This window comes from Protopterus annectens, chromosome 2.part0 (genome assembly GCF_019279795.1).
Source record: "Protopterus annectens isolate FY-2018-M chromosome 2.part0, PAN1.0, whole genome shotgun sequence".
Lineage (NCBI taxonomy): Eukaryota > Metazoa > Chordata > Ceratodontiformes > Protopteridae > Protopterus > Protopterus annectens.
In genome coordinates, this window is record NC_056728.1 from 307,142,669 (window position 1) to 307,169,472 (window position 26,804).

General features: G+C 42.7%; 1 protein-coding gene across 1 annotated transcript in view; it reads left to right on the top strand.

Moving 5' to 3' along the window:
- The window catches only part of GRAMD2B (GRAM domain containing 2B), a 1,158,381-nt gene that overhangs the window by 703,118 nt on the left and 428,459 nt on the right, over positions 1 to 26,804 (top strand). Inside the window, exon 7 of the mRNA XM_044060315.1 lies at positions 24,641 to 24,644. Coding sequence (XP_043916250.1) covers positions 24,641 to 24,644 — 4 coding nt within the window. The remainder of the gene's footprint in view (positions 1 to 24,640; positions 24,645 to 26,804) is intronic.

Genomic DNA, 26,804 nt, shown 5'->3' on the forward strand with positions numbered 1-26,804 from the left:
CGTGTTATCTGGTTTTATTGCATTGAGTCAAGTTTTAAAGGTCTTTCTTTAATCAGGAAAACACCTGTAGATATCTATTTTAATATCACTATGCCTTTTTAGGAGTAAGCCTCACATACAATGAATATATTTTTTTCTTTATTCCCCTTAGGAACTTGCCCATTGGTTTCATTTATGGCACCCACTTGGTCTAGCCAGAGTTAGGTGAGATCCCAGTGACCTATTAGTCCCTGTTCAAGAATTCCCATCCTCTTTGTGTTCCCTGGGGTGAGTTTGATGGTTGGGAGAAGACAAGCAGAATACACCACTTTCTGCTGTGCTACAGTCCACAGTAATTCTAGTAAATATCCTCGACATGCTGTTAAACATACATATCATTTATTTGGGGGATGATACATGACTATATAGAACAGAGATTTTCCCCGTCCAGACCAACTTCCATAAACAGTACTTGGTCCTTCCTTTTAAACCTGAGTGTTATACAGTGGTGGGCCGTTGGAACAGCTCTTCTCATCACCCTCAGTGACTGTTTAGTATGTCATATTTGCAGAGTTCAGTTGCATAGGTTGATACATGTATAGCTGTGTGATATGGCAGTGTTGACACTTGTTGGGTTGCTCTTCCACAGTTAAAAGCTTGTCATAATTTTGTCTGTTGCACACTATTTAATTTTGCCACATGCATATGGCTCATACCTTAGGGACACTGTACACTAGTACACATTTCTACCACAGCCACATACAACCTTGGCTGTCTGTACTAAATGGTATGCCTTACCATCCACAACTGGTATTCAGTGTGCATTTGTATAGTAGACTGCATGACCTTGTGTAACCTTGACAGGAACAGAATTCAGTGAGTTGTAATCTTTGTGTATACATCAGTGTCATATGATTCCATTAGATTCATTGCTGATTAATGCACCTTTTAGAAAGCATGGTTGATCTGTATATTTCTTGTACAGGCTCAGGGACATGTTGCACTACAGCATATATTGTAACACTGTGTCCCTGCTTTCGTGTAGTTACATCTATGAATGCTGTACATGTTACATATTTGTCACTTAGGCATTTTGCTGAATGGGTGGCAGTGTTGTTTTTGGCAGCTTGTTAACATGTGCTGTTTTCAGATATTTGGATTATAATGTGGCCTGTTTTATGATGTACATTGGTCAGTTTCGGGTGCCATGCCATTTGAGCTTCATGGACAGGCCTGTCACATAAACTTGACTGTCAGAAAGAAGTGAGTCTCCTGCAAAACTTGCTTTGCATAGCTCACTTATCCTAACATGCCTGTCTGTTGACATTGCACAGTGTTCTAGTATGCTTATTGATTTACATCTTCTTATTCAGTAGGTAGTTGAGTTGCCTTTAGATGCTTGTTATGCACCTACCACGGAATGCCCTCTATGTGCTTTCTCTGCATTCTATATGTAACACACCTCCATCAGTGGTGCTCCTTCTCTATCTGCAGCAGGCCTTTGCAAACGTACTTCCTTACCACCTTCTGTATGACTTGGATGTTGAAGTCATCTTATGACATGCCAGAGATGCACCAGTGGTCCTGCTCTATAAAATGCACAAAATAGACAGTCTCCATCTTTGCTTAGGAGCATGATCACTTTACTTATTGGGTAGATGGACTCTAGGGAAGCATACCCAATATAATGGTACAGGTGTGCACGCACAACAAATGTTAGCCCAGTAGGTACAGTAGCAAAATTGCTGCCTGCAGCAACATGCAGTACACAGATCCCACATGTTTACTTGTGTCATTAGAATGGCATGAATTGATGCACACCCGTTGAGCTTCATTTACTAAGCACAGATACCTTACTACTTTTTGTATGCCAATCACAATGATTGAATGGCCCATGAATAAATTTCTTGCATATTGGAATTTTTTATTGGTATTTATAACCAAGTTCATTAATCTGCATAGTGCAGTACTTGCCCAAGTTGACATAAACATCCATGTTGTTGGTCCTGCTGAATAATTTGCTTCCATTATGAGCAGATGTTTCTTTGTTTTAGCTGAGTTGTAAGGTAATCTGCATTTTCATTCTTTCTGCTGTACTATTCATTGCTTGCATATTAACACATATGCTTATTAAAGTTTTGGCTAGCGTCAGCTTCACGTCTGCTAATACATGTGTGTGTGTTTGTGTGTGTACTCTCTGGGTCTTATGTAATGTTGTACACAACTGTGATCACGTTTTCAGGTTAGTTGTATCATTAGCTCTTTTTTTTTTTTTTTTTTTTTTTTTAATTTTCAGAATCAAATAGAACATAAGATAATGATATCTATTACAGGCCCTGATGTATACTGTTTTTCCCATATAGTATAACAGTGCTTTACAGCTGTTTCCTCTTGGGCAGTTTTGTATGTGATACTTTGCAAACATGCTTGCCCTTTGGCTTCTTGCATATATAAGGTGCATTTGGCATGGCTTTCTGTATTTGCCCAGGTGGATACATTGGCACATTCTGCATAACTGTGATCTTTGTGTTTATAATGGTGTAGTCAGCTGTTGCTGTGGTTTGTGGCTACTATGTCGTTATCACTGTCTGTCTTTCCATTCTAGCTGTGTGTGGCGATTTATATGTACAGTGTGAGTTTGTAAGTATGTTCTTCATTAAATGTCATGCACTGGCCCCCCGCATTTTTTTCTCCTTATGACCTTTAATCAATGCTGCCATGACTGAGTCTCAGAAACACTGGCAGTATGATTTTATGGAAGAGATGAATGACTTCCTGTTGGAGGCCATGAGGCATCATGCCCTGATGTTAGACTGAGGTGGGTCAAAGATGGTTCGGAAGGAACAGAGGGCAGGCATCCAGACAAACAGCAAATGTAATAGGTCACCATGACTGCATCCATAGCCAGCTTTAGGCACCAGCAAACCATGCCCCCAACTACAGCAAGTTATCTTATCCTGATATTTTTTAACATGTCTGTCAAACCAACAAAGCTAGTACAGCAATCTTGCATACCTAATAAACCAGGTGGGTAATAACTCTTAATTTATATCTCCTTCAAAATTCTAAGATCTTTAGTTATAGCAACAGTGTTTTGCCTAGAACCAGGGTTCACAATTCCATTGAATATTTTTCCACTGACGTAATGCCCCTGGCTTAGTTAAACCCTGCTGGTAGACTTACTCTCCTCTAAAATTAGCAACATAGCCAGCTTTAGGTACCTGTAATACCCATGGCTGCAAGGGGAGGCCATTAGTCATCCTTGACTGTGCGGGGGTCCCACAACAGCTGCAGTTGGCTGGGGAAAAATGAGAAAAAAATGCATTAATTTTGAATTACACTGTTTAACCTGAACAGGGTTGTGATATGACCCTTTTAGGATAAAGCTGGTAATGAACATGAGAAAGGTAAGCACTAGAGATCAGCAGCTCAGAGTGACTGATCTTAGTGCACACCTTGGGTTTTAAGAGGAGTTGATGCTTCCGATCTTCAGGGGTGGTTTTCTCTTTCAGGGAGTTTTATAAATACTGACCGAACACCAGATACTAAACTCTTAACATCTTTGCTGAAGAATTCTGCTCAGTTCCAAAAAAAAATATCAGAATAAAGGCTCAAAATGAGGACTAGATTTTAAATATTAGATGTTATGTGATCCTATCTCGCCTACATTCTGACTGATGGGTTCGGAGCCGATCCCTCGGCTCCGACTCGGCACGCTTATGCCAAAGAGCGAAGTCTCTTATTGGCTGAGCTTACTATATCCCAGGATGCACCACTACCAGTCCCCCAGATCTCGTTTGCCGCTAACTAGCAAAGACGTGGTCTCGAGCTGGCTGAGCTAAGTAGTGTTTTTCACTAACTTTTCTGTCAGGAATTTTCTATTTCTATAACAAAAAGCTGTTTTAACAGCTATACCGTACTTTTTGTGTGTGACTGGTATTTTTTTGTGGAAAATTTTGTGTGTGATTGTGTTTGTTCTGACTAGAGGCCCCCTTGGATTGAAGGGCCTTTCCCTGTCAGTCAATTTCTTTTCAAATCCTTAGGGGTTCTAGGATCCCCTTTAGTTATTTTTTTCTGTAGTTGTCGGACTGTCAATCTTAATCGGCAACCGTAAGCTAATCATTGTAGTGACAGTCAATTAAAAAAAAAAAAAAAACAGTGTGTTTTTCTGTGATACAGTTACTGAATTTGTTGCTGTAATGTCTCAGGCTCCTAGGCCTTCGGGCTTTAAGAAGTGCACTAAGTGCAGTTTTAAAATGTCTATCACAGATGACCACTCTCTCTGTGTATATTGTTTGGGCGCCAAACATTTGCAGGAGTCCTGCAGCGTGTGTCACGCGTTTTCCTCGAGGGTCCTCCAAGAGAGGAAAAATAAACTTATTTTGAAAGGCCTTATAAAACCCTCTTTTGAAGAAGCTTTAGCGTCCTCTCCTTCTCCTGCTAAAAAAAAAAGGGCGTCGGCTCCGACCAGTCCGTCGGACCCGACCGCCAAAAGACATAGGCAGGCTTCTCCATCGGCTCCACGGACTTGGAGCCGAGGCGAACGGTCTGCCTCGATGCCTCCAGTCTCGACTCCTCTGGGTTGGAGCCGACGGCTGGGGCATCGAGAGGCGGGTCACCTTCATCGGCTCCACTGATCTCGGAGCCGATGAAGGTTGTCCGCTCAGACACTTCCTCCTCGGCGCCGAAGTCCTCTTCGGCACCAATGGAAATTGGTTTGTGCACTCCTTCGGCGCCGATAGTTATCGAGTCGCCTCGGAGCCGGTCCCCTAGTCCCTTGGAGCCGTTGGAGAGACCTACTCGAACCCGTTCGGTCTCCTCCATGTCATCGAGGATGTCAGATTCGGACATAGACAGGGTGCTCCAAAGACTGTTCCAGTCCCCAGTCTTTCAAAAATTTGTTTCTGCTCCAACCCAATTGGCTTCGGAGCCGATAGCCCACTCCATTGCCATTCCTCCTCCGACCGCTTCGGCTCCGTCGGAGCAGGTGCTGATGGAGCCAGTGGAGATCCTAGGGTCGGCTCCGACCCTTACTCCAACCCCGGCCTTCGGGTCCGAGTTTAGCACACGGACTTCTTCGGCCGGACCCGGGGGTGACGTTTCGGGACCTATGCTGTCGGTTCCGAGCCTCCCTCTCGGTGCTTCGGCCGCAGGACTTCCGTCTGCTATCATGGCTCCGGGGACCGGACACTCCCAGGATTCTGGGGGTCCGGCTTTCGGAGCTATGAGGAGTGCCTTGGCCAAGTCTTCTTCGGCCATCTCTACGGCTTTACCGGCACCTTCCCTGGGCATGGAGACTGGGTCTTTGGCAGTTCCCTGTCTCTAGGCAGCGGAGCCCCGGGGCCTGAGGTTACCCCCACTGGGGTTCCCCTCCTCCTGAGGGTTCTTCGGAGTTGTCTTCGGAAGAGCCCCCAAGGAAGAGATCGTGCAAGAGGAAGCACGTGGACTCCCCCGACGAGTCTCTTACATCGGACACTGATCTTGATGATGCGGAAGGGTCCCCAAAGTCGTCATCGGATGATGTCTCATTTGCAGACATTCTAGAAATCCTTAAGCAACGAGGCGGCTGGAATTCCAAACCCCCCTCCGCTGATGAGTCAGTGTTTCTCAAGGCCTTCGGGGCTCAGCCCTCCGCCTCCTGGGTGTCTCCGCCCTTCGACGAGCTCCTGGATTTGGTTTGTCGGAGGGCGTGGGAACATCCAGATACTGTGGAACCAGTGCCTTCTCACCCTAACAAATTTTTGTCTGCCCCACCCGAGAAGGAGTTCTTGATGAAAGGCGTGGCTGTAGATGCCATGGTGGTGGCATCTGCTACCCAGCAGGACGTGGCAGAGGCTTCAACGTCCGTCCATCCTCCTAATAAGGAGTCTAGGAGCATGGACCGCACGGGAAGCGCACCCTGACTTCAGCGGCCTTTACTCTGAGGTCCCTGAATTATTTGGCACATTTCACCAGACTACAGAGGGATCTGGTCAAGGAGCTCTCAGACTCCCTCTCAGGTAACCTACCTGAGCAGCTAGCCCAGTCGGTTAGCTCTCAGTTGGCTATCCTTACCTCGATTTCTAACTCGTCCATGAGGCTCATTTCATATGCGGCCGAAGGGCGGAGAGCGGCAGGCACAGGCGTGGCTCTATGGAGACAAGCCTGGCTCCGTTGTGTCATTTCTGGAGGCCTTCAAGTCTTCCTTTGCCGACGCTCCCTTTGATGGGTCCTCTTTGTTTGGACCCAAGGTAAAGACACTCTTACCCGCTGTGAGCAGGAGGGAAAGACTTTATCTGCCGTGAGCACGTTATTCCACTCCCTTCGGCCTTATCCCAAGGCTAAAAGAGGAGGGAAGATGTGGTTCCATAAATCACAGAAATTCTTTCCCCAACAGCAGGAAGATTCCCTTCCAGAGGCAGAGGACGGGAAATTATTCTGGGAGACGCCGTCCCAGAGGCGGCAGAGGCCCCCGCAACACTGGAGACCGCGAGTCCTTTCGTGGCTCTTCAGCCTCCCACACTCCATGAGGGATTGCCCGGCTGTGCTGCTCCGGAGCCAGTCGGGTGCCGTTTTGCCAAGCACCTAAAAGCCTGGGAGTCTATTACTCAGGACAGATGGGTGCTTCGGATTATTGCCGGAGGTTACACCATTCTCTTCACACACTCACCCCCACCGTCCAAAAAAATCCCGGACCCACCACCCAGTCAAAGGGAAATTGCAGCCGTAGAAGCTTCAAAGCTGCTAGAAAAAGGAGTCATCCAACCGGTCCCCACAGACCAGATCGGATCCGGAAACTACTCAAGGTTCTTCTTAGTGCCAAAAAAGACAGGGGACCTGAGACCCATTTTGGATCTCAGCAAACTAAACCAGTCCGTCATGAAGTCCAAATTCCGAATGGTCACTTTACAATCCATTCTCTCCATTGTTGGAGAAAGATGTTTGGATGTGCTCCATAGATCTCAAGGACGCCTATTGTCACATACCGATACATCAGGCGTCCAGGAGGTATCTGCGCTTCAGCCTGGGAGACAGTCATTTCCAATTTTGTGCTCTGCCCTTTGGTCTCACCACAGCCCCCAGGGTGTTCACCAAGTGTTTGGCAGTAGTGACTGCTCACCTGAGGAGTCTCGGATTCCAAGTGTTTCCCTATCTGGACGACTGGCTCCTGACTGCCACCACCAGGCATCTACTACTAGAGAACCTACAAGCCACCATCTCCCTGGGTGCTTCCCTGGGAATTACATTCAACTGGTCAAAGTCTGTCTTGCTGCCTTCTCAGTGCATAAGATTCATAGGAGCAGAGATAGACTCAAAATTGATGCGAATCTTCCTTCCTACCGAAAGGATACAAACATTACAAGGTCAAGTCCGAGCCCTGCTTCTAAGATCCAAAGCCCCAGCCAGGTTGGTCCTGCAACTTTTAGGTTCAATGTCTGCCACGGTTCTCCTAGTTCCTCTGGCAAGATTGCACATGAGAATTCTTCAGTGGCTGTTATCGACACAATGGTCCTTTCAGGATCTCCCCCTCAATCATCACATACTGATTACAGAAACGTGCAAACGGGACCTCCGCTGGTGGCTTCTGCCATCCAATCTGAATCAGGGAAGACCTTTTGTTATGCCCCCTCCGGTAGCCACCTTGACGACGGATGCCTCCCAGACAGGGTGGGGGGGGCATTGTCTGGGCAGGTCAGTTCAGGGATCTTGGCTTCCAAACGAAACCTTTCTCCATATCAATGTGTTGGAAATGAGGGCTGTACTTCTGTCCCTACAAGCCCTCCACAACTTTCTCCCTCAAGGCATTATCGCTATCCACACAGACAACATGTCGGTGGTCTGGTATCTAAACAAACAAGGAGGGACCAGATCTTACCCCCTTTGCAGAGAGGCCATGAGGGTGTGGGAATGGGCAGTGGCTACCAACCGCTTCCTGGTAGTGACCCACATTCCAGGGAAATCCAATGTATTGGCAGACAGACTGAGCAGGACTATTCTTTCTCCTCACGAGTGGTCCCTGAACGAAGCTGTAGCAGCTCAGATTTTCAAAAGATGGGGGATTCCGTGCTGCGACCTGTTTGCAACACCACAAAACACGAAGTGCAAAAGGTTCTTTTCCTTGACCCCGCGTCAAGGGGAAGCAGCTACGGATGCTCTAGTCCAACCTTGGCCAACAGGACTGCTTTACGCTTTCCCTCCGGTTCCACTCCTTCCCAAAGTCATCCAGAAAGCTTCCCAATCGGGGTCCACAATGATTCTAATTGCTCCGTACTGGCCTCGTCAGGTATGGTTCCCCTACCTACAGAAATATGCTCTGGACGGTCCCTGGTTTTTGGATCTAACTCCGGACCTTCTGATTCATCAGTCGGGACAACAGCACCAGTCCCTTCACACTTTGAAATTAGCAGCTTGGCTCCTCCACTTCCGACTTTAGTCAGAAATCACACCTTGGACCCTGAAGTTATTCACATTTTATCTTCAGCCCACAAACCCACTACTAAGAAATTGTATCACAGTAAGTGGAAGAGGTTTGCTTTCTGGGCTCAACTCAGAGGCTAAGACCCTATTACTGCCCCGATACCAGAGGTCTTGAAATTTTTAACATCCTTGTTTAATCAAGGATCTTCAGTCTATATTAAGGTCCAACTAGCAGCTATCTCCAAATTTCACGAATCCATAGACCCACCGTTGATGAGTAGCAGATTATGTAAAACTTTCATGAAAGGTGCTGTGCTTTTAAGACCCCCAGTTTTTCATCCTGCGCCTCCGTGGGATCTTGATTTGGTACTTAGTGCCTTAACATCTTCCCCTTTTGAACCGGCTGCTACATGTGAGTTGAAATATCTGTCTTGGAAAACTGCCTTCTTAATTGCAATTACATCTGCAAGAAGAGTTTCAGAATTTCAAGCCCTATCTATCAAACCACCGTACTTGATTTTTCACAAGGATAGAGTATCACTTAGGCCTAATCCATCTTTTGTTCCAAAAGTTTGTTCTAATCTCTGTCTCCAACAATCTCTAGAGCTACCAGTTTTCTTTCCAAAATTTTCAAACAAAGCGGAATACACCTTGCATAAGTTGGATGTTCACAGGCAATTGCGCTTCTATCTAGACAGGACTCAACAGATTCGGAAAACAGACCAATTGTTTGTGTCCTTTTCAGATAATAAACTGGGTAAAACCATCACTAAAGCTACTATTGCCAAATGGATTAGAGATTGCATAACTCAGGCTTATTCCTCTTCAAATAAGCAACTTACAACATCTGTCAAAGCTCACTCTACTAGAGCTATGGCTACCTCTATTGCATTTCATTCCAAGCTCGCTATTTCTGAGATTTGTGCTGCGGCTACTTGGTCCAACCCGCACACTTTCATTTCCCACTATAAATTGGATGTGGCATCTAAAGGGCGAGCATCATTTGGTTCCACGGTACTCAGGAGTGTTTTCCAGTGAGCCACCCAGGATTCAGGTGCTAGGGACGCTGTCCCATCAGTCAGAATGTAGGCGAGATAGGATCACATAACATCTTTTAGTTATGTACTCACCATAACTTCAGATGTTTGGGATCCATCTCGCCTACATTCCTAATACCCACCCTCCTTCCCCCTGCCTTGGAGATCAGAAGAGATTGAACGGTTTGAGTTCTACTGTTTTTATCTTGTTTCATCTGACGATGTTATATAAGCAGTGCGTGCGTGTGTGCATGTATGCGGACAAACTAGATCTGGGGGACTGGTAGTGGTGCATCCTGGGATATAGTAAGCTCAGCCAATAAGAGACTTCGCTCTTTGGCATAAGCGTGCCGAGTCAGAGCCGAGGGATCGGCTTCGAACCCATCAGTCAGAATGTAGGCGAGATGGATCCCAAACATCTGAAGTTATGGTGAGTACATAACTAAAAGTTTAATTTGCTTTAAAAGTTACTAGAATAACACATTTTGCATCAACATGCATTTGTTGGACAACAGGAAGTATAAAACTCCAATGTCTAGATTTTATTGACTGTCTAATTCTGTATGTGGCAGTACCATTGTTGCACAATGTATTGCTGTCTGCTGAAATAAGTACAAAACTAGTATTGTTGTGATGTGTTCGTGTAAAAAAATATCACTGATTTTTATCGGTGCACACATCCATTAATGCAGGAACACACATTATTTTTCTGGGTATCAGTAAAAAAGGGCAGCTAACGAGTAATTATTGTTCAAAAGTAAGGCATAAAATTTCACATAGATCTTCTAGGAGTCTGGTGCCCCTCCCCCCTGCTCCCCAGACTGTATAATGGATACTGGGAGGGCTCCCTTAATCATCCCTTACTGTGTAGAAGACCCACAAAAACTGTTACTGGTTGGGGAAAATGAGTAGAAAAAAATGCTTTCATTTTCTGATTACACTCTTTTAACTTGAAAAGGGCAGTGATTTGACCCTGTTAGGGTAACCGTACCCATTCTAAAACCTGCCCTGTTCAGATAAGTGTGTGTACAGAAAGTTGCTGTAGGTTATGTGGAGGATGGGAATTGTGTGGTCATTGTCTCCTGTATTTTTCTCACAGACCTCAGAGGTGTACAAAGAAAGTTGCTTTAGCTTCTGTATGGGCAGTGTACTGTCTAGTAGCCACAATGTTGAATCCATTACTGCAGTCATTATTTTTTTTCACTTTCCTCATAGTCACACATCAGGCACATATACAGGTGGCTGGCTTTGGGGTTTAGGGTGAGGAGGCATGCTGTATGTTAGCAGTCACTTGAAATACATGATTGTGGCCATTTGAACCTCTGCTTTCATCCCAGTCTAACACTAGCGGGATGCATAGATGGATTAGGGAGGCAGACAGTATTCCCAAACAGGACCTGTGTATCCTCACAGTGATTGGCTTGTTAGTTTATTTGGAGCTATTATTTTGTCACCTTTGAAAATGAATCCTTGGGCACAACTTGCATCTTCATTGAAAGAAAAAAATAGATTGAAATTCTTTTTCTTACTCGTGATTTTTGTTTATGCCACTGTTGGATTAAAAGGTTGGGAAATGCTCTGAAATGCATCCCAGAGCATATATAACCCCTATGGTTTCTGGGGTTACCCAGTTTGTTTTTTTCCTAAATGGTTATTACCAAGCAGTTGTGGTCAGGAAAGGTGTGTTGAAAGAATACAAAAAAAAAAAAAAAACTAAAGCTGAACAGCAACACTGAAGTTTTTTCCTTAATCATAATTTCTGTTCAAGCCATCACTGGATGAAAAAGTTGTGAAAAAAAAACTTGAAAAATATTTCAGAGCATATGCAACTTTATGGATTCTTGAAAAAGCTGAAGAGAAAGGTAAAATGTGAGAAATGGAAGGAAAAAAGTAATGGGCATGGTGTGGGGAGAACAAGATGGGGAGAAACATAGAGGATGTGTGTGTGTTTCAGAGGGGGTGTTGAAACAGTAAGCACTACCTAGGACTCCATTTCACCTATGTCCAGCCCTGTACATAGAGTTGTAATGCATCATTGTTGCATCTAAATGCCAGTAACTGTGAATGTCCCCTTGTGAAATGGGCCAACATAGTACAGTACATAGGCCTGTTGTAATGTAAGAGCATTGTAGCTACAAGTCAGTCTCTGTGTACTATTCCTGAAAGGTTGCAGCATGAACTAAAAGGATGGATAGGAGGGTTGGCAGTGACAGGGAGATACTTGGACTGGAAGTGCCCAGAAAGCCCCCAGTTTGACATTTGCTAGGGGCCTCCAAAATGTTAACACTGGCTGTGACTGCAGTTTGAAACATTGCCATTGACTAATACAACTGGCAGGTCATAAGATAGTATTCCTTTCAGTATCTTAGAGATCACTAGATTGAACCCTATCCTAACTTACCTCTTTGGAGATGTTTTCTTTGTCCTAACTGGTGATAAGTTATTAACAGCCTCAGTCTAGGTGGGATATGCAGATTGGTGTCTTTAGTAGATTTGCAGTACCACTGCAGAAACATACTGAATCCATGTACATGTTATATGTAAGTGACTGCTTTTCATGTTCGTGCGAACCTGACTGACATGTATATATTTCTGTTCAGTCGCAACACCATGAAGGAGTATCAGTTTTTTTAACATCACAACACACGTGTCATGGGATGGCAGGGGAACTCATCATATTATGCATTGTTTGGCCAATCTTGGAGCACGATGCTCAGTCTGCACTCTAACTACGATGAATGGAAAAACACACCCACAGCTAAGGCAGCAAAGTCAGATTGTCACTAAGGTTGTATTATTCCTTTAATTTACATGTTGTGTCACCTTTATTTATTTATTGGCATGTGTTTACCAAGAAGGTCCACTCGGCTGAAGGGACCCATTTTCAGTGGAGGTCCGAGGAGAAATGCTCCACACATAAGATGCAGTAACAAATAACAATAGCAAATACAAGTGAACATTTACACAGCAATCTTATTAGAGAAAAAATTAAGATTAGACAAGTAAGAATCAATTAAATATGGTAGTCTAAAGACATATTTGAGTGATATAAGCAGAAAGGATAGGAAAAGGTTAGAAATAGAGAAGGAAAGAAGTGAAGAGAGTAGATAAAGATTGGATGTCAAGGATGGTGAGTAAGTTAGGAATGAAAGAGGAAAATAGGAGCAGTAGTTGTATAGGTAGCATATTAGAGACTTTATTTTTTGGGAGTAAGAATGAAAGCGACAGGGTGGGAGTGAGAGAGAAGTTAGGTTATGGAAGGGGGGACTCTGTACAAGTGCAGATCCAGTTGGCAGAAAGGTATCCATGCAGTGATGTTTTGAAAGACGCATGATTTAGAGTGGTCTGAATTGCAAGTGGAAGGTCATTCCAAGCTTTGGCAACAACACAAGTGTAAAGTAGTTGATCAGCAGGTAAATTGAGCTTATGAGTTTTTAAGAGGTGTAGGTTTTCAGATCTGAGGGACCTGTTGGGATGATAATGGGTGAGTAGTGAGTTTAGGGCTGGACAAAGTAAGAGCGTGAAAATTATTTTGCTTGGTCAATCACAAAGGTATCAGCCGTTGCTGTTGTGTGTGCTGAATACCCTGTTTCTTGTATTTGTGTCAGACGCACACTAATAAAGATGTGACTAATGAGATTGTTGTTGTATCTAAGATTAGTGCTTTTATTATGTTACTGGTGGTTGTTGCAGCAGCCATGCTATGCATGCTTATCAATGTATCTGACTGCTGATTAATTGTAGCTGTGCATGGTTCTGATGTGTGAGTCTAGGGTTGTGAATGCCACTGCGGTTGCAACTGATAATGCCCACCCTTTACAGATATAAGAAATGTCAGCTGGATATTAAGGTGGCTGAGATGGAGTCTGCAGATACTCAGTAGCTGATGGAATATATTTCTTTGCTATTGATATACTGCACAGAATGAGTCTGAAGATCCCCTATGAAGGCGTACTGAAGCTCCAGAAAAGGGTTCAGATTCAGACAAAACATGGACATCATGTTACAGATTTGGAACAATATGGTTTTGAAGGGGCTGTAACACAGAATTCCATGGCTACACCAGATGGCTTTAAGGCACTGTCATGAGATATATGTTTGTCTGGCCAGACTCTCAGCGGCTGTCTTATGTGCATATGGTGGGTTGTCACATGGGTAAGCTGGGATTAATGGTTGTATTGCCCAATGTTTGCAATGTGGACTGATGAACATAGTTCATGGATTCTGTGCCACTGACCACAAGTCTGTGTCCTGTCACATATGAGTAGGCTGTAGCTCTGTGTGCTGACTACTGTAGCACATTTTGAACTCCACTGTTTGGGAGATGACAATTCTGTCTGTTGTGAGTCGAAACCTTAGTCAGGTGGTGGATGGTGTTTCTGAACCCAGTTAGGTCATACTGGCCCTGCACGAGAGCAATGAGTAGCTTGTCACATAACTGTTAGGGTGCAACTTGCAGTTGAACAGCTTACAGTAGGTATCACCAGTATGCAGTTGATGTAGCACATGACTCTATCAGTATTGCTCACAGTGTGCATGAAATGGCAGACAGTTTTGTGGAGCATATCTCTGTGCTATGCTGCAATAGCACTGGAATCATGCTACCACTAGTTGGTAATGCCCTTGTGTCTCTGCTTACACCCATTTAGCATCAAAGTGCTAAAATTGTATCTTTACCTGCTGATGCAGCATATACTCATCACTGTGTGTGTGTGTGTGTGTGTGTGTGTGTGTGTGTGTGTGTCTGTCTGTCTGTCTGTCTGTCTGTCTACAGAAAGTGGTCAGGTACAAGAGTATTAACAGCTGGGGACAGTCACCAACATATGCCTTTTCTAAGAAATTCTATTAGCCTTATGGACTGACTTAGAATACTGCAGTCATGGAATAATCATTGACAGACTTGGATCTGTAGCCCACTGTGAGAGTAAGTAGTAACTGCTTGTGGGTGTACAGGCGCACCTCAGAGGATGTTATGGCAATGGACAGATGCACTGTTAAACAGCTATTGGGTGTGCTTACTTTATGGATTCCCTTACAACAGGATCTGTTCGTGCTGTACGTGTAATGATACATCCAGTCTCTTTTGGGCATTGTGCTGCGTTGTACAGCACATTCCTTCAGTGATATTTCGTTTTATCTACTTGTATGCAAGTGCAAGTTTGTGGTGCATGAAGCAGCTTATTTATTTTGCATGTCAAGTTATTCCAAGTTATATTTTTTCTCTTGTTGCATATTTGTTTTGATGTCACATTTTATTTTTCATAGATGTCTTGATATGTTGTTCTGTTGTGCAAGCATGCCCTGCTGACTCATAAGAGCTTCTGTGTTCAGCGTGCTCTTTACATGATTTTGAACTTTTCCAGTGAAGTTTTGGTGAATTAATGTCTGATATGCCATGGTAGTCCGATATTGCAGAACTCTTAAGTGCTTATGTTTTCGAGAGAATGATTAATCATTTCCTCATGCCTATGTCTAGTCTCACACTCACATTTTTTAAACACCTTTATTAAATTATCAGTTAAGACACAGGCAAACAGGCATTGATATAAAAAAATCATATTAACATATTTTCCATTTACATACATTGTGTTATCTTTCTTTATAACTATCATCAGCACATAAATTGATTAGTTTCTGCCTTCCCTTAAACCTCACTCATCCTGCTCCTGAATATTATTCTGTATGTATTGTTCCCACAGTTTCATTTATTTCTATGTTATTTACTCCTTCCCTTTTCTAAAGATCTCTCTTCCAGCTCATTTATCTCTGTTACAGTATTCAATATTTCAAATATAGTTAGTTTAGACTTTGTTTTCCATGTTCAAGTAGTTGTTTTTTGGCAGCCAACAGAAGTAAACTTAAGAAGGCTCTACTGTGTTGTACGCAATTCAGACCTTAGTTACTGACATTTGCTCATCCAATATTTCTGACAGAGTACTTTGCAGGGGAATATTTAAAATTTGCCAAATCATTACTATCTCAAAGCATATGTTTCCAGTTACCTTACCCCTTCTTCCTCATTACACCTCAAGCATTTGCTGTGTACCTGAGGAATATTTTTTGAAGTCTGCTTAGGACATAAAAATACCTATACAAACACTTCCAAGTAAAAATCCTAAATATTCTGGACTTTGCTGCATACTTTGGAGTCATACATATGTCATGACAATGTTCTCTTGCATATTGCTTTTCCAGTCTGTCTTCCCAACTTTTCTAACCTCTCGATTGATTCTTACAAGTTATTGTGCAGTATTTCATATGCCCTACTAATTATCCCTGTTTAACAGCAGCTACTCTTCTAGTTTCAACTAAAAACTATTGCAGAGCAGGACTTTCACTTAGGATTCCCCCTGTCCCTCGCTTTGCCTATATTCTGATATCAATCCCAGGTAAGTAAGACACTCTCTAGCTGCTGTCCAAACATCATTCTGGCCTCATTCTACTCTATTACCTTCTCCTCTCTAGTTATTTGCTCCCAATTCCTGGGTTTTCTTCAGTAAATGCAGCCTGCTCTTGCCTGTTGGCTTAGTTCTTGGAATACTTTCTGCTACTGTATGAATATAATATTTTGTATGATAGTTATTGTTTTCCTTAACTGTTAATGTGTGAATCTGTATTTTTCATATTAAGCAAAGATATCAGAGTTATCAGAATTGTATAAAATGTTTGTATGTTTGTGCAGTGTTATAGTGAAGCTATTTCGCAAAGTATGGCCATTACAGGGAATATTTCTCAGAGTACAGCCATTACAGAGCATATTTCACAAAGTAAAGTATTTTGAAGAGTTTATTATGCATCTGAATGCTGTTACAAGCTCATAGAACAGTTTGTTCATGCATAATTACAAGGCCCATATTTTAAGTGTGTTTGTGTATACTTTGTGGGCATGGCAGATGGATTTCGAAAACCCAGTGCACTCGTGTTTGACAGTAATACATTGCTGAGAATTGGAGAGTGTTTGAGCAAGAATACAACATTTTCATACAGGCTTCATTTTATGATAAAGATGACCATACAAAGGCATTTATTCTGCTTAATTTTGCTGGGTCAGAAGTCATAGAAAGGGAGCATTCATTTGTCTATGCACCTGCTATCTATACTGGAGAGGAGGAAACCGTCATATTGTTGTAAATCAAAACGCCCACATTCTTTTATCAAAAGGGAACATTTTAAGAAATGAGTTGATCAGTTAGTGGCAATTCCACTCTTTATGTTGATGGTGTGTCATTGCTTCATGAAATGGTCAATGCAGTAGATTTAAGGGCAAAGAATTAAGTATTTTGTACTGTCCGGATGAATGGCAAACCCATAGAGCTCAAAGTTGATACAGACTCAAATGCAATGTTATATCTGCAGACATGTTTGCTAAAGTGTGTAAAGGTGAAAGGCCTGATTTGGCAAGGTGTGCAAAGCTTGTTGCTTATGGAAGTGAAGAAATTCAGACTGAAGGCTCAGTAGTGCTTTCGTGTTATCCTGCTGGAAGGAGCTACGACTTATTTATGTGGTCAAGAGGCGCGTCCAGTCATTATTAGGGCTCAGAAATCATTTGAAAATGGGACTGCTTTCATTTAACAAAGACGTTCACCAAGTTAGCTTAAAAGACCACTATAATTTTGCCCAGCGCATTTTTTTATACCTATGCTGATCTTTTTTGAGACAAACTTCCAGTCGTGTACTCCATGAAGCTAGACCCAAAGGTCAGTCCATTTACCAGGCCAGCATGTAAAGTTCCAGTAGCCATGCAGGACAGAGTTAAAGCCGAGTTAGATAAAATGGTATGACAAGGTGTGATTTGTCCTGTTGAAACTCCCAAATTAATGGATATCTTCCATGGGTGGTAGCTCATAAGAAAATCTCAGATTATATCAGAATATGCATTGATGCCGAAGATTTAAACAAAACGCTAAAAAGACCTCCTCATCCAATGCACACAAAGAAGTCACAGCCTTGATGCCAAATGCCACTACTTTTTCTGTCTTAGATGCAGAGACTTCATTTTGGCAAATTCAGCTTGACAAAAGATCCTCGTTGCTCACTACTTTTAGTACACTATTTGGCAGGTACAAATTTTTGAGAATGCCATTTGGGATGAAGTCTTTCAACGTGCAGTGGAGCTAATTTTTTCTGGGTATCTTTTTGCTATTATAGTAGACATACTAGTAGGAAGTCGTAATAAAGCAGAATATGGCAGAAACCTCAGAAAAGTTCTAGAAAGGGCATGACAAGTGAATCTGAAGCTCAGTTCACACAAATGCTAATTCAGGCTTCAGAAGTTAACGTATGTTGGTCATTTATTTACGAGTACAGGCCTACGATCAGACCCTTCAAAGCAAACAGCCATTCACAAGATGCCAGCTCCAGACAATGTTCAAGCCGTGCAGTGTTTTCTTGGTATGGTCAACTACCTAGGCAAATTCATTGAAGACTTGAGCCAACTTTCAGCACCACTCAGAGAGCTGACATGTAAAGATGCATCCTGGTCTTGGTAAGAACAACATTAAAGAGCATTTGATGTCCTGAAACAGAGAGTTGCTAGTCCACCAACACGCAGATATGATGTTCACAAACCAATTACACTTTCCTGTGACGCTTCAAAATTTAGTCTTGGTGCAGTCATTCTACAAGAAGATCGACCTGTTGCCTATGCATTGAGAACTCTTACTCAAACTGAGATACAGTATGTCCCGATTGAGAAAGAGCTTTTGGCAGTTGTGTTTGCATGTTCAGAGTTCCATGATTATGTTTATGCTAGACCTGTCCAGATCGAAACAGACCACCAACCATTAGTCACTGTCTTGAGAAAGCCAATGCATTCAGCTCCAGCCAGACTGCAATGTATGATGCTGAGATTGCAAAAGTAAAATTTCAGTCCTGTCTACAAGAGAGAGAAACTTCTTTATCTTGTTGATACATTATCCAGATCTCCCAGAAATACCATAGAACAGCACGAAAATGAGAGTCTTGATTTTGAAGTCATGGAAATGAGAAATTTTTTTCCACACATCTAGATGAGCTGAGAGATCTCACGGTTACAGATCCAGTTTTACTGAGGCTCAACCACTTTATCAAGGATGGCCATCAAAGCAATCTAGTTTACCTCAAGAAGTGCAGCCTTATTTTCCATACAGAGATGAGATTTTATCTGACAAAGGTATAATTGTGAAAGGTCCTAAAGTCATTTGTTCCAAAGTCCTTGCAAGAAGAGTACATTGCTATCTTGCATCGTGGTCATTCAGGAACCGAATCTGCCAAAAGAAGACAAGACATTGAGAGAGCACTTTCATCTTGTTCAGTGTGTAATAGTACAAAGCTAACTCAACAGAAAGAACCACTTCAGCTTAACCAGATTCCCAAACTACCTTGGTCGACAGTAGCCACAGAAATCTTCGAGTGGAATGGTCAACATTATTTAGTGTTAGTTAGACTCTTGCTCCAATTGGCTTGAGATTGACTTACTTTCTAACCTAGCATCCAGTACAGTCATTACGAAGATGAAGCATCATTTTGCAGTACATGATAGCCCACACACAGTTATTTCTGACAATAGCACACAGTTTACAAGCCAACAGGTCAAACGAATTGCTGAAGAATGGGACTTAACTCATGTCACAAGTAGTCCAGAGTACCCGCAGTCAAATGGTTTGGCAGAACATGTGGAGCTGAAAGTGCAAAACAGTTGCTTGAGAAGTCAAAACGAGATAATACTAATGTTTTCCTGAATATCTTGAATCACAGAAATGTTTCTTGTGATAAACATTTTGGTTCACCTGCTCAGAGACTTCTGTCGAAAAAAAAAACAGAACCACATTACCAGTCAGTAGTCAATTGTCGATTCCATGTGTCAAGAACAGCAACAGATCATTGAAAGCCAATCTGTTGAAGAAGCACCCATCCCAGAAGGCCTACTACGATAAAACCAATAAACTGCTCAATCCATTACGAGAGGGGAAAAGTAAAGATGCAAACATCCAAAGGTTATGATCAGATTGTTGTCGTGAAGAATATTGGTCCAGAGCCGAGATTGTACATTATAGAATAAGAAGGAGGAAACTTCAGGCAGAATTGGAAACATTTAAGACCTGTGTATACCACAGCAGGATAGCCTGTGAGAAAGACTCTTTATCTCAAAGTGAGTTATCCAGTGTTCCAATTCCAAAGGACATTCCCATTCCTGTGACAAATCAAGATGTTCCTGATATGAGTTGTGCACCGCCCTGTCCTTGTTGCTAAATTTGGTCCCAACTGTTATGTTACGAGATATGATCAAATCTCTTAACCCTGTAACAGATATGAAGCAACTTGGACATGAACATTATATTTTGTTTCTGATGTACATAATAATGCATGCCTACCTCTGATATTTTTTTGTACAAAGGGTAATCTTTTTAAGAGGGAGAATGTAGATCAGTGTGTGTATATACCTTTAAGAAGCTATCCAAGGGCTTGCACAAGTGTATAAATACTGAGCACTACAAGTCTGATTGCCATTTTGTAGTTAGCTGTTGAGATGTGAACATGTATGTATGTAAGGTCTGTCTCTTAACTAGTTCATTCATATTTAATGATGCTATCCATCCTGATGTGTTTGCGTGTGTGAAAGTATCTGAACGAAACCCCAAGCCTTCTTGTTATATGTGCTAGAAACAAACGAGTGACAATACTGTTATGCAAAATCTTCCATATCTTTATAAGTTTCTTCCTTCTTAACTTACAGACTTCCACAGGAATACAATCTGTTCCTGTAGACTTTTCTTTAGCTTGATTATACATCAACATTTTTGTCTCATCTCCTCCTGTCGTACCTATTAGCTGTTGAGGCTCATCTGCCTGTTACCTTGGCATAATTAAATCTTTCATAAATATTTCCATTTGTACTCTTTCTTGATTTCCACATTTCTCTGCTTTACACAAATTTTCAAAATATATCTAGTACCCCTACAGGATCTTTGGATGTTCTTCGTTCCCCATTGCTGCAGTCCTTACTATTGGGTAGTCCGCTGTCCCAGTCGGCCCGAATACCAGAGTATATGGCTGACGTCGGTCAGGGCGCATTAGACTGACGTCAGTACGTCAGGGTACTAATGCGCATGACCGACGTCATATCCTCAGTCTTTTTTGCCGCATGGTCCGATGCAGAAGCAGTTTTGCGAGTGCAGGTTGGCGTTCTGAAATATTTCCGAAACCGGAGTTTCAGACCGAATCAGAGTTGGCTAAGTACCCCGTTGGGGAACATTTTGGTTTTTTCTTGCCTCAGTATTTAACCGGATGTCAGAAAAAGTGAATAACTGTATTTCTTGTGGGAAACAGATACCTTGTTTAGGGCCTGAGCACGACGTTGTTGGATGCCGCTCTTGTGCTAGGTTTAACAAACGCACTATTAAGAGGAGGTTAGACTGTGCCAGGTTAGTGTTTGGGAAGCGTTGCAATTATAAAATGCCGTCGGATGCTCCGACGCCCGCTTCGTCCAAGAAGCGCAAGGACAAAACAGCGAAGCCTAGGGTTGATGAACCGGCAGTCCCGGACGTCGGTTCTTTAGAAGGCTCAGTGGAGCCAGAGGTTTTGCCAGGAGTTTCTATGGAGTCTCAGGCTGAAACTTTACTGTTACAGGATGTGCCTTCTCAGGAGGTAGGCCAGGCTGAGGGGGCTTCTCAGGTAACTGTTCTTCCCTCTCTTCCCAAGGTTGTTAGAGCCTCTCCTTCTGTTGCCAAAACTTCTTTGAGAGGTAGGCCAAGTTCAGCTTCAGTGGGGGCTTCTCCTAGCATTTCGGTTCTGTACCTAAGAAACATATGCTTAAAATGGCAGAAGATTTGATTACTATGATTAGAGGTTCTATGCCCCCTCCTGATAAGAGGCCCAGGGTGGAACCGGAGTTTGATAGTTTTGAACAGTGTTCAGAGGCTTCTGAGTCTTCTGGTGAAGATTTGCAGGAGTATCCTCCTTATTCTGATTCTGATGTGGATGATTCCACTCCTACAGCTTCTCCTCCTGAGGATTTCTCATTTTCAGAGACTCTGCATTCCATGAGGGAGCACTTTAAATGGGAAGGCCAGGATTACTCTGATTCCAGGAAAAGGCTTAGGGAATTCTTGTTTTTACCCCAGCATAGGCCCTTAGCTATACCTCCTGTGTTGAATGTGGTGGAAGATGTTTTTGCAGAGGCTTCCTTGAACCCTGACTCTTTGCCTCCTGCTCCTGTTAAACCCGATAGGTACTATAGGGTGCCTGAAGCTCATAAGTATTTGTTTAAGAGTCCTAGGGCGGACCCAGAAACTGTTTCTCAGGGGCCTAAAGGTGTTAAGGCCTCTGTGGTTAAAAATCCTGTTCCCACTGATAAAGAGGCAAGGGCTTTGGATAGGTGGGGAAAGAAAGTGTATACTTCTTCCACTCTAGCCATGAGAGCGTTGAATTGTCAGTTTCACATGCTAAAATATCAAAATTATCTCCTTTCACAATTGAAATCTAAGGTGGATGCTTTGGCGGAAGGTATTGAGTGTAAAGAGTTGCTGGATTTGGTTCATGTGTCTGAACAAGTGGGTAAGCATTCTTTGCAATGTGGTTTTGATGCTGTACAGGCCTCCTCGAGGGTGGCTGCCACTAGTTCTGTTCTTCGCAGGCATGCCTGGTTGAGGGATCAGAATTTAGCTGAGCATGTTAAGACAAGGATTTTGGATGCTCCTTTACAGTCTGATGTGTTGTTTGGTTCGCCTGTGGAAGCAGTTTTAAAGAAAATGGAGGACAAAGCTAAGTCTATGCAAACTGTTAAAGATTTTTGCAGGTGCAGCCACCAAGTTTAGTAGAAATTGGCCTGCTAAGGGGTGGACATATCCTGCTTATGATTCCCAGTCTAGGGGTAGGTCTAGACGTGGTAGGGGCAGAGCTCAAGGTTCTTTTAGGCCTAGAACAGGAGTTCACCTGCTCAGACTTCTGGTGAGGGCAGGGGTCAGTCCTTTCGTAAACAGACCCAATGACCTGCCTTTTCAGCTACCAGTAGATTCTCGTCTGGTAGCTCCTTTGGGAGGAAGACTGTCCCTTTTCAAAGGAAATTGGGATTTAATTACTCAAGACAGATGGGTGTTGGATATCATTCACCACGGTTACAGGTTTTATTTCCATACAATGCCTCCTTTCAAAGGCATGCCAGACGGTCCTCGTCCACAAAGAAAAGAGGCTCACAAGCAAATTTCTCAGTTACTCCAGATGGGGCCATTCAGCCAGTTCCTGTATCAGAAAGGGGCCTAGGATTTTATTCTCGCCTGTTCCTAGTACCAAAGAAGGGGAACACGTGGAGACCAATTTTGGATTTATCTCTCCTCAACACTTATCTGGACATTCCCAAGTTCAAGATGTTGACGTTACAACAGCTTTTACCTCTGCTGGGCAAAGATCACTGGATGGTAACTTTAGATCTCAAGGAAGCTTACCTTCATGTGCCTATAAGGCTAAGTTGCAGGAAGTATCTGCGGTTTCGAGCTGGAAATTCTCATTATCAGTTCTCTGCATTGCCCTTTGGCTTATCTACTGCCCAGAGTATTCACAAAGGTTCTGGCTCCAGTGATAGCTTACTTCAGGCTACAAGGAATTCAAATCTATCCTTACTTGGACGACTGCCTGATTCTGGCTCAAGAAAAGGAAGACCTTCTACAGCATCTGGAATTTGTTATAGCAGTGCTAAGATGCCTAGGGTATTCTGTGAACGAAATAAAGTCCAGTCTAGTACCCTCTCAAGACATGTGCTTTCTGGGTGTGAGACTGAATACAGCAGCCCAGATGGCCTTTTAACCCCGGACAAACAAAAGAGTCTATCACTTTACTTCCATCAACTATCTCATCAGTCCGTGCTGACTGCAAGGACAGTCCTTCAAGCATTAGGGTTCATGGCATCTTGTATTCTGGTGCTTCCCAATGCCAAACTGCATATGAGGAAGCTACAATGGTATCTCAAAATGTATGGACACAGCACTGCCAGGATTTGGACACTGTCATTCAAATAATACCTTGCCTTCAAAAAGAATTTTTGTGGTGGGCTCAGGAATGTCACCTAAACAAGGGACTCTCTGTGACCCGCCAGAGGCGAGTCAGATTTTAACGACAGATGCCTCGGACATTGCTTGGGAGCTCATCTAAATGGAAAGTGGATACAAGACAAGTGGCCTGCCAGACTACAGCATCTACATATCAACATGAAGGAGATGTTAGCAGTCCAGTTTGCATTAATGGCTTTCAAGGAGTTACTTCTTCCAGGGCAGGTGTTGATTCTAACAGACAACACAACTGTCATGTGGTACATCAACAAGCAAGGGGAACACATTCTTATCCTCTATGCAGGCAAGCAATGATTTTATGGGAGACTGCGCTAAGCTTGCAACTAACTCTTCAGGCAAGGTTTCTGCCGAGCACAGAACTCCTTAGCAGATGTGTTAAGCAGACAAATCATGGATCCCCACGAGTGGAAACTGGATCTTCATGTATTTCAAAATTGACAGTGTCATGGGGAACTCCAGACATAGATCTGTTCGCTTCTCCACTAAACCACCAGCTGCCAAAGTATTGCACAAAGGGGTTTCATCACACAGCTTGGAAAGTGGATGCTCTGTCTTTCAGTTGGAAAAACCTTCATGTGTATGCCTTTCCTCCTCTGCCTCTTCTTCCAAAGGTACTATTAAAGGTCAGACAAGACAGGCCAAGGATGATTTTGATAGCTCCAGATTGGCCTCGGCAACACTGGTACCCACTACTACGGAGTCTGGTAAGGAAGCCTCCATGGCCTTTACCTCTGATTCCTCATCTGTTATCTCAGAAGGACGGTCATCTGCTCAATGTCAAGCTTCACTCTCTTCATCTAACAGCCTGGCATATTCTGTGTTGAAACACAGCAGGTCTCAACTTCCTCAACAAGTTTTAAATGTGATTATGGAAGCTAGAAGACCTAGTACAAGGAAAGTGTACGCAGAAAAATGGAAGAGATTTTTATTTTGGAGTACAGCAAAGAATTTGGAGATTTCTGAGCCTAATTTGAGTGTGGCTCTTCAATATCTTACTGAGTTATTGGACAAAGGTTTGTCCTTCTCTTCCATTAAGATTCATGCTGCAGCAATTTCAGCTCACTATGATTGTGACCCACCATTGTTTTCGCATCCTTTGTTCAAGCAGTTTCTTAGAGGGGCAAAGAATGTAAGACCCCCACGTAGAGCTCCTACTCCTGCTTGGGACCTCAATTTTGTGTTGGAAAAGCTTACTCTACAACCTTTTGAGCCTGCGGCTACTGCTGAATTGAAATACTTGTCATGGAAGACTGCTTTTCTGTTGGCTATTACTTCTGCAAGAAGGGTGTCTGAGTTGCAGGCCCTTATGGCAGTAGAGCCCTTTTTGATTTTCCATAAGGATAGGGTATCATTACGTACTAATCCTTCCTTTATGCCTAAGGTGGTTTCTAGTGTGGCTTTAAACCAAACTATTCATTTGCCTACTTTTATGCAGACCCCCAAAATAAAGGGGAAAAGATTTTGCACACTTTAGATGTACACAGGCAATTGCGTTATTATTTAAGCAGGACTAAGGATTTTAGGCAGTCTCAGCAGTTGTTTGTTTCTTTTGCTTTGAGTTCAGGGCAAGCCTGTGTCAAAACAAACTATTTCTAGGTGGATTGGCTTTTGCATTGCATTTTGTTATTCCCATCATGGCAAGGAGATTCCAGCTGGGATTAGGCCGCATTCCACTAGAGCTACTGCCACTTCAACAGCATTTCTAAGGGGGGTGGCAACTAAGGATATTTTGGAAGCAGCTACTTGGAGTTCAGTGCATACTTTCTCTAAGCATTATCACCTTCCTATCTACTCTAAGTCTAGGGCTGGTTTTGCCACAGCTGTTTTGCAAGGCATGTTGTCAGCTCCTGCTTCTTTATGATTTGCCAGCCTCCCTTACCTCTGCTTTGGGATTCTACCCAATAGTAAGGACTGCAGCAATGGGGAACGAAGAACATAGTACAGTTTTGTACCTACCATAAATGTAGATGTTCGAGGATCCCCATTGCTGCAGTCCAATTTACCCTCCCTCCTTCCTCTCTGTGTTTAGGGGTGGTTGTGTAGGTGAGGTTACCTGCTGATATTTTTGTATATATTCTTGTATATATTGTACATATTTTTGGTGCAGGTATTTTGGGCCTTGTCTTTTTAGGGTCTTCTGACATCTGGGGCAAGAAAAGACTGAGGATATGACGTCGGTCATGCGCATTAGTACCCTGACGTACTGACGTCAGTCTAATGCGCCCTGACCGACGTCAGCCATATACTCTGGTATTCGGGCCGACTGGGACAGCGGACTACCCAATAGTAAGGACTGCAGCAATGGGGATCCTCGAACATCTACATTTATGGTAGGTACAAAACTGTACTTTATTTTTCTTGCTATAGGCTTCCTAAGTTTGGTGACAACCATTTCTACTTTCTTTTGTCATCATGCTAAAAGATTTGTGCTGTGGAGTTATCAAAAATATTTGCTAAACAGCAAACTTTCCAAATACTCCCTTGTTTTCTCTTCTGCATTCTGCAGTTATGTCACGTCTTGTTCAAGATTCCCTTTATTTTGTTATACTTTAACCTTTGTCAGTCTCTCAGAGTAATTCCTGTTACTTCTTAGACATATCTCTCTCTCTCTCTCTCTCTCTCTTTTTCTACCTTAATTTAAACTCCATTTTCATTTTGTTCATGTCACTAGCTATCACAGCTTAAGAAATTTATATCTTCCATAATAACTCTCAAATAATTTCCTCTGCCCATTCCTTAAATTCCCCTCTTTTTAACAGGTAGGTAGTAAGGCACTAGTGTCCTTTCTTAGCCTGCATTTTTATTGTTTTTTATCTGTGCATGATCTGAAATAGTTATTGGAAGTGTGTTGAAGCTTTCAATTAAATGCATTTGTTCCTGTGAAATATAATTTCTACCTAGTCAAACCCAATTATTGTACCTTGGGAAATATGTGAAATCTTTCCAAGTTTGTACTACTGACTTAATGTCTTCCATACAAAGTATTCTCAAAAATATCTTCAGAAATCTACTCTCTTTTGTTATATTTTCCATTCCTGGTCCCCCTGATGCAGCCACATTACGGCAAATCAGGCCCTGGCTATAACTAATATTCCCTGGTAAGAGCTGATTATTTCTTAAAAAAAAAAAAAAAAAAATTTTTATTGATTTTCATGAAATAAAATAATACAAGAAATATGGTATATAAATATGCACAATGTATGTCTTAAAAACATCATAACATGGAACAATAACTATTTACAATGTCCATAAGAGATATAATGTCATTGTTGTGATTACATTTTATCTGATAGTTTTTCAAGCTTCAACCAAGTTAATTTCTTATGTGTTATCTTAGTAGTTCTTCCTG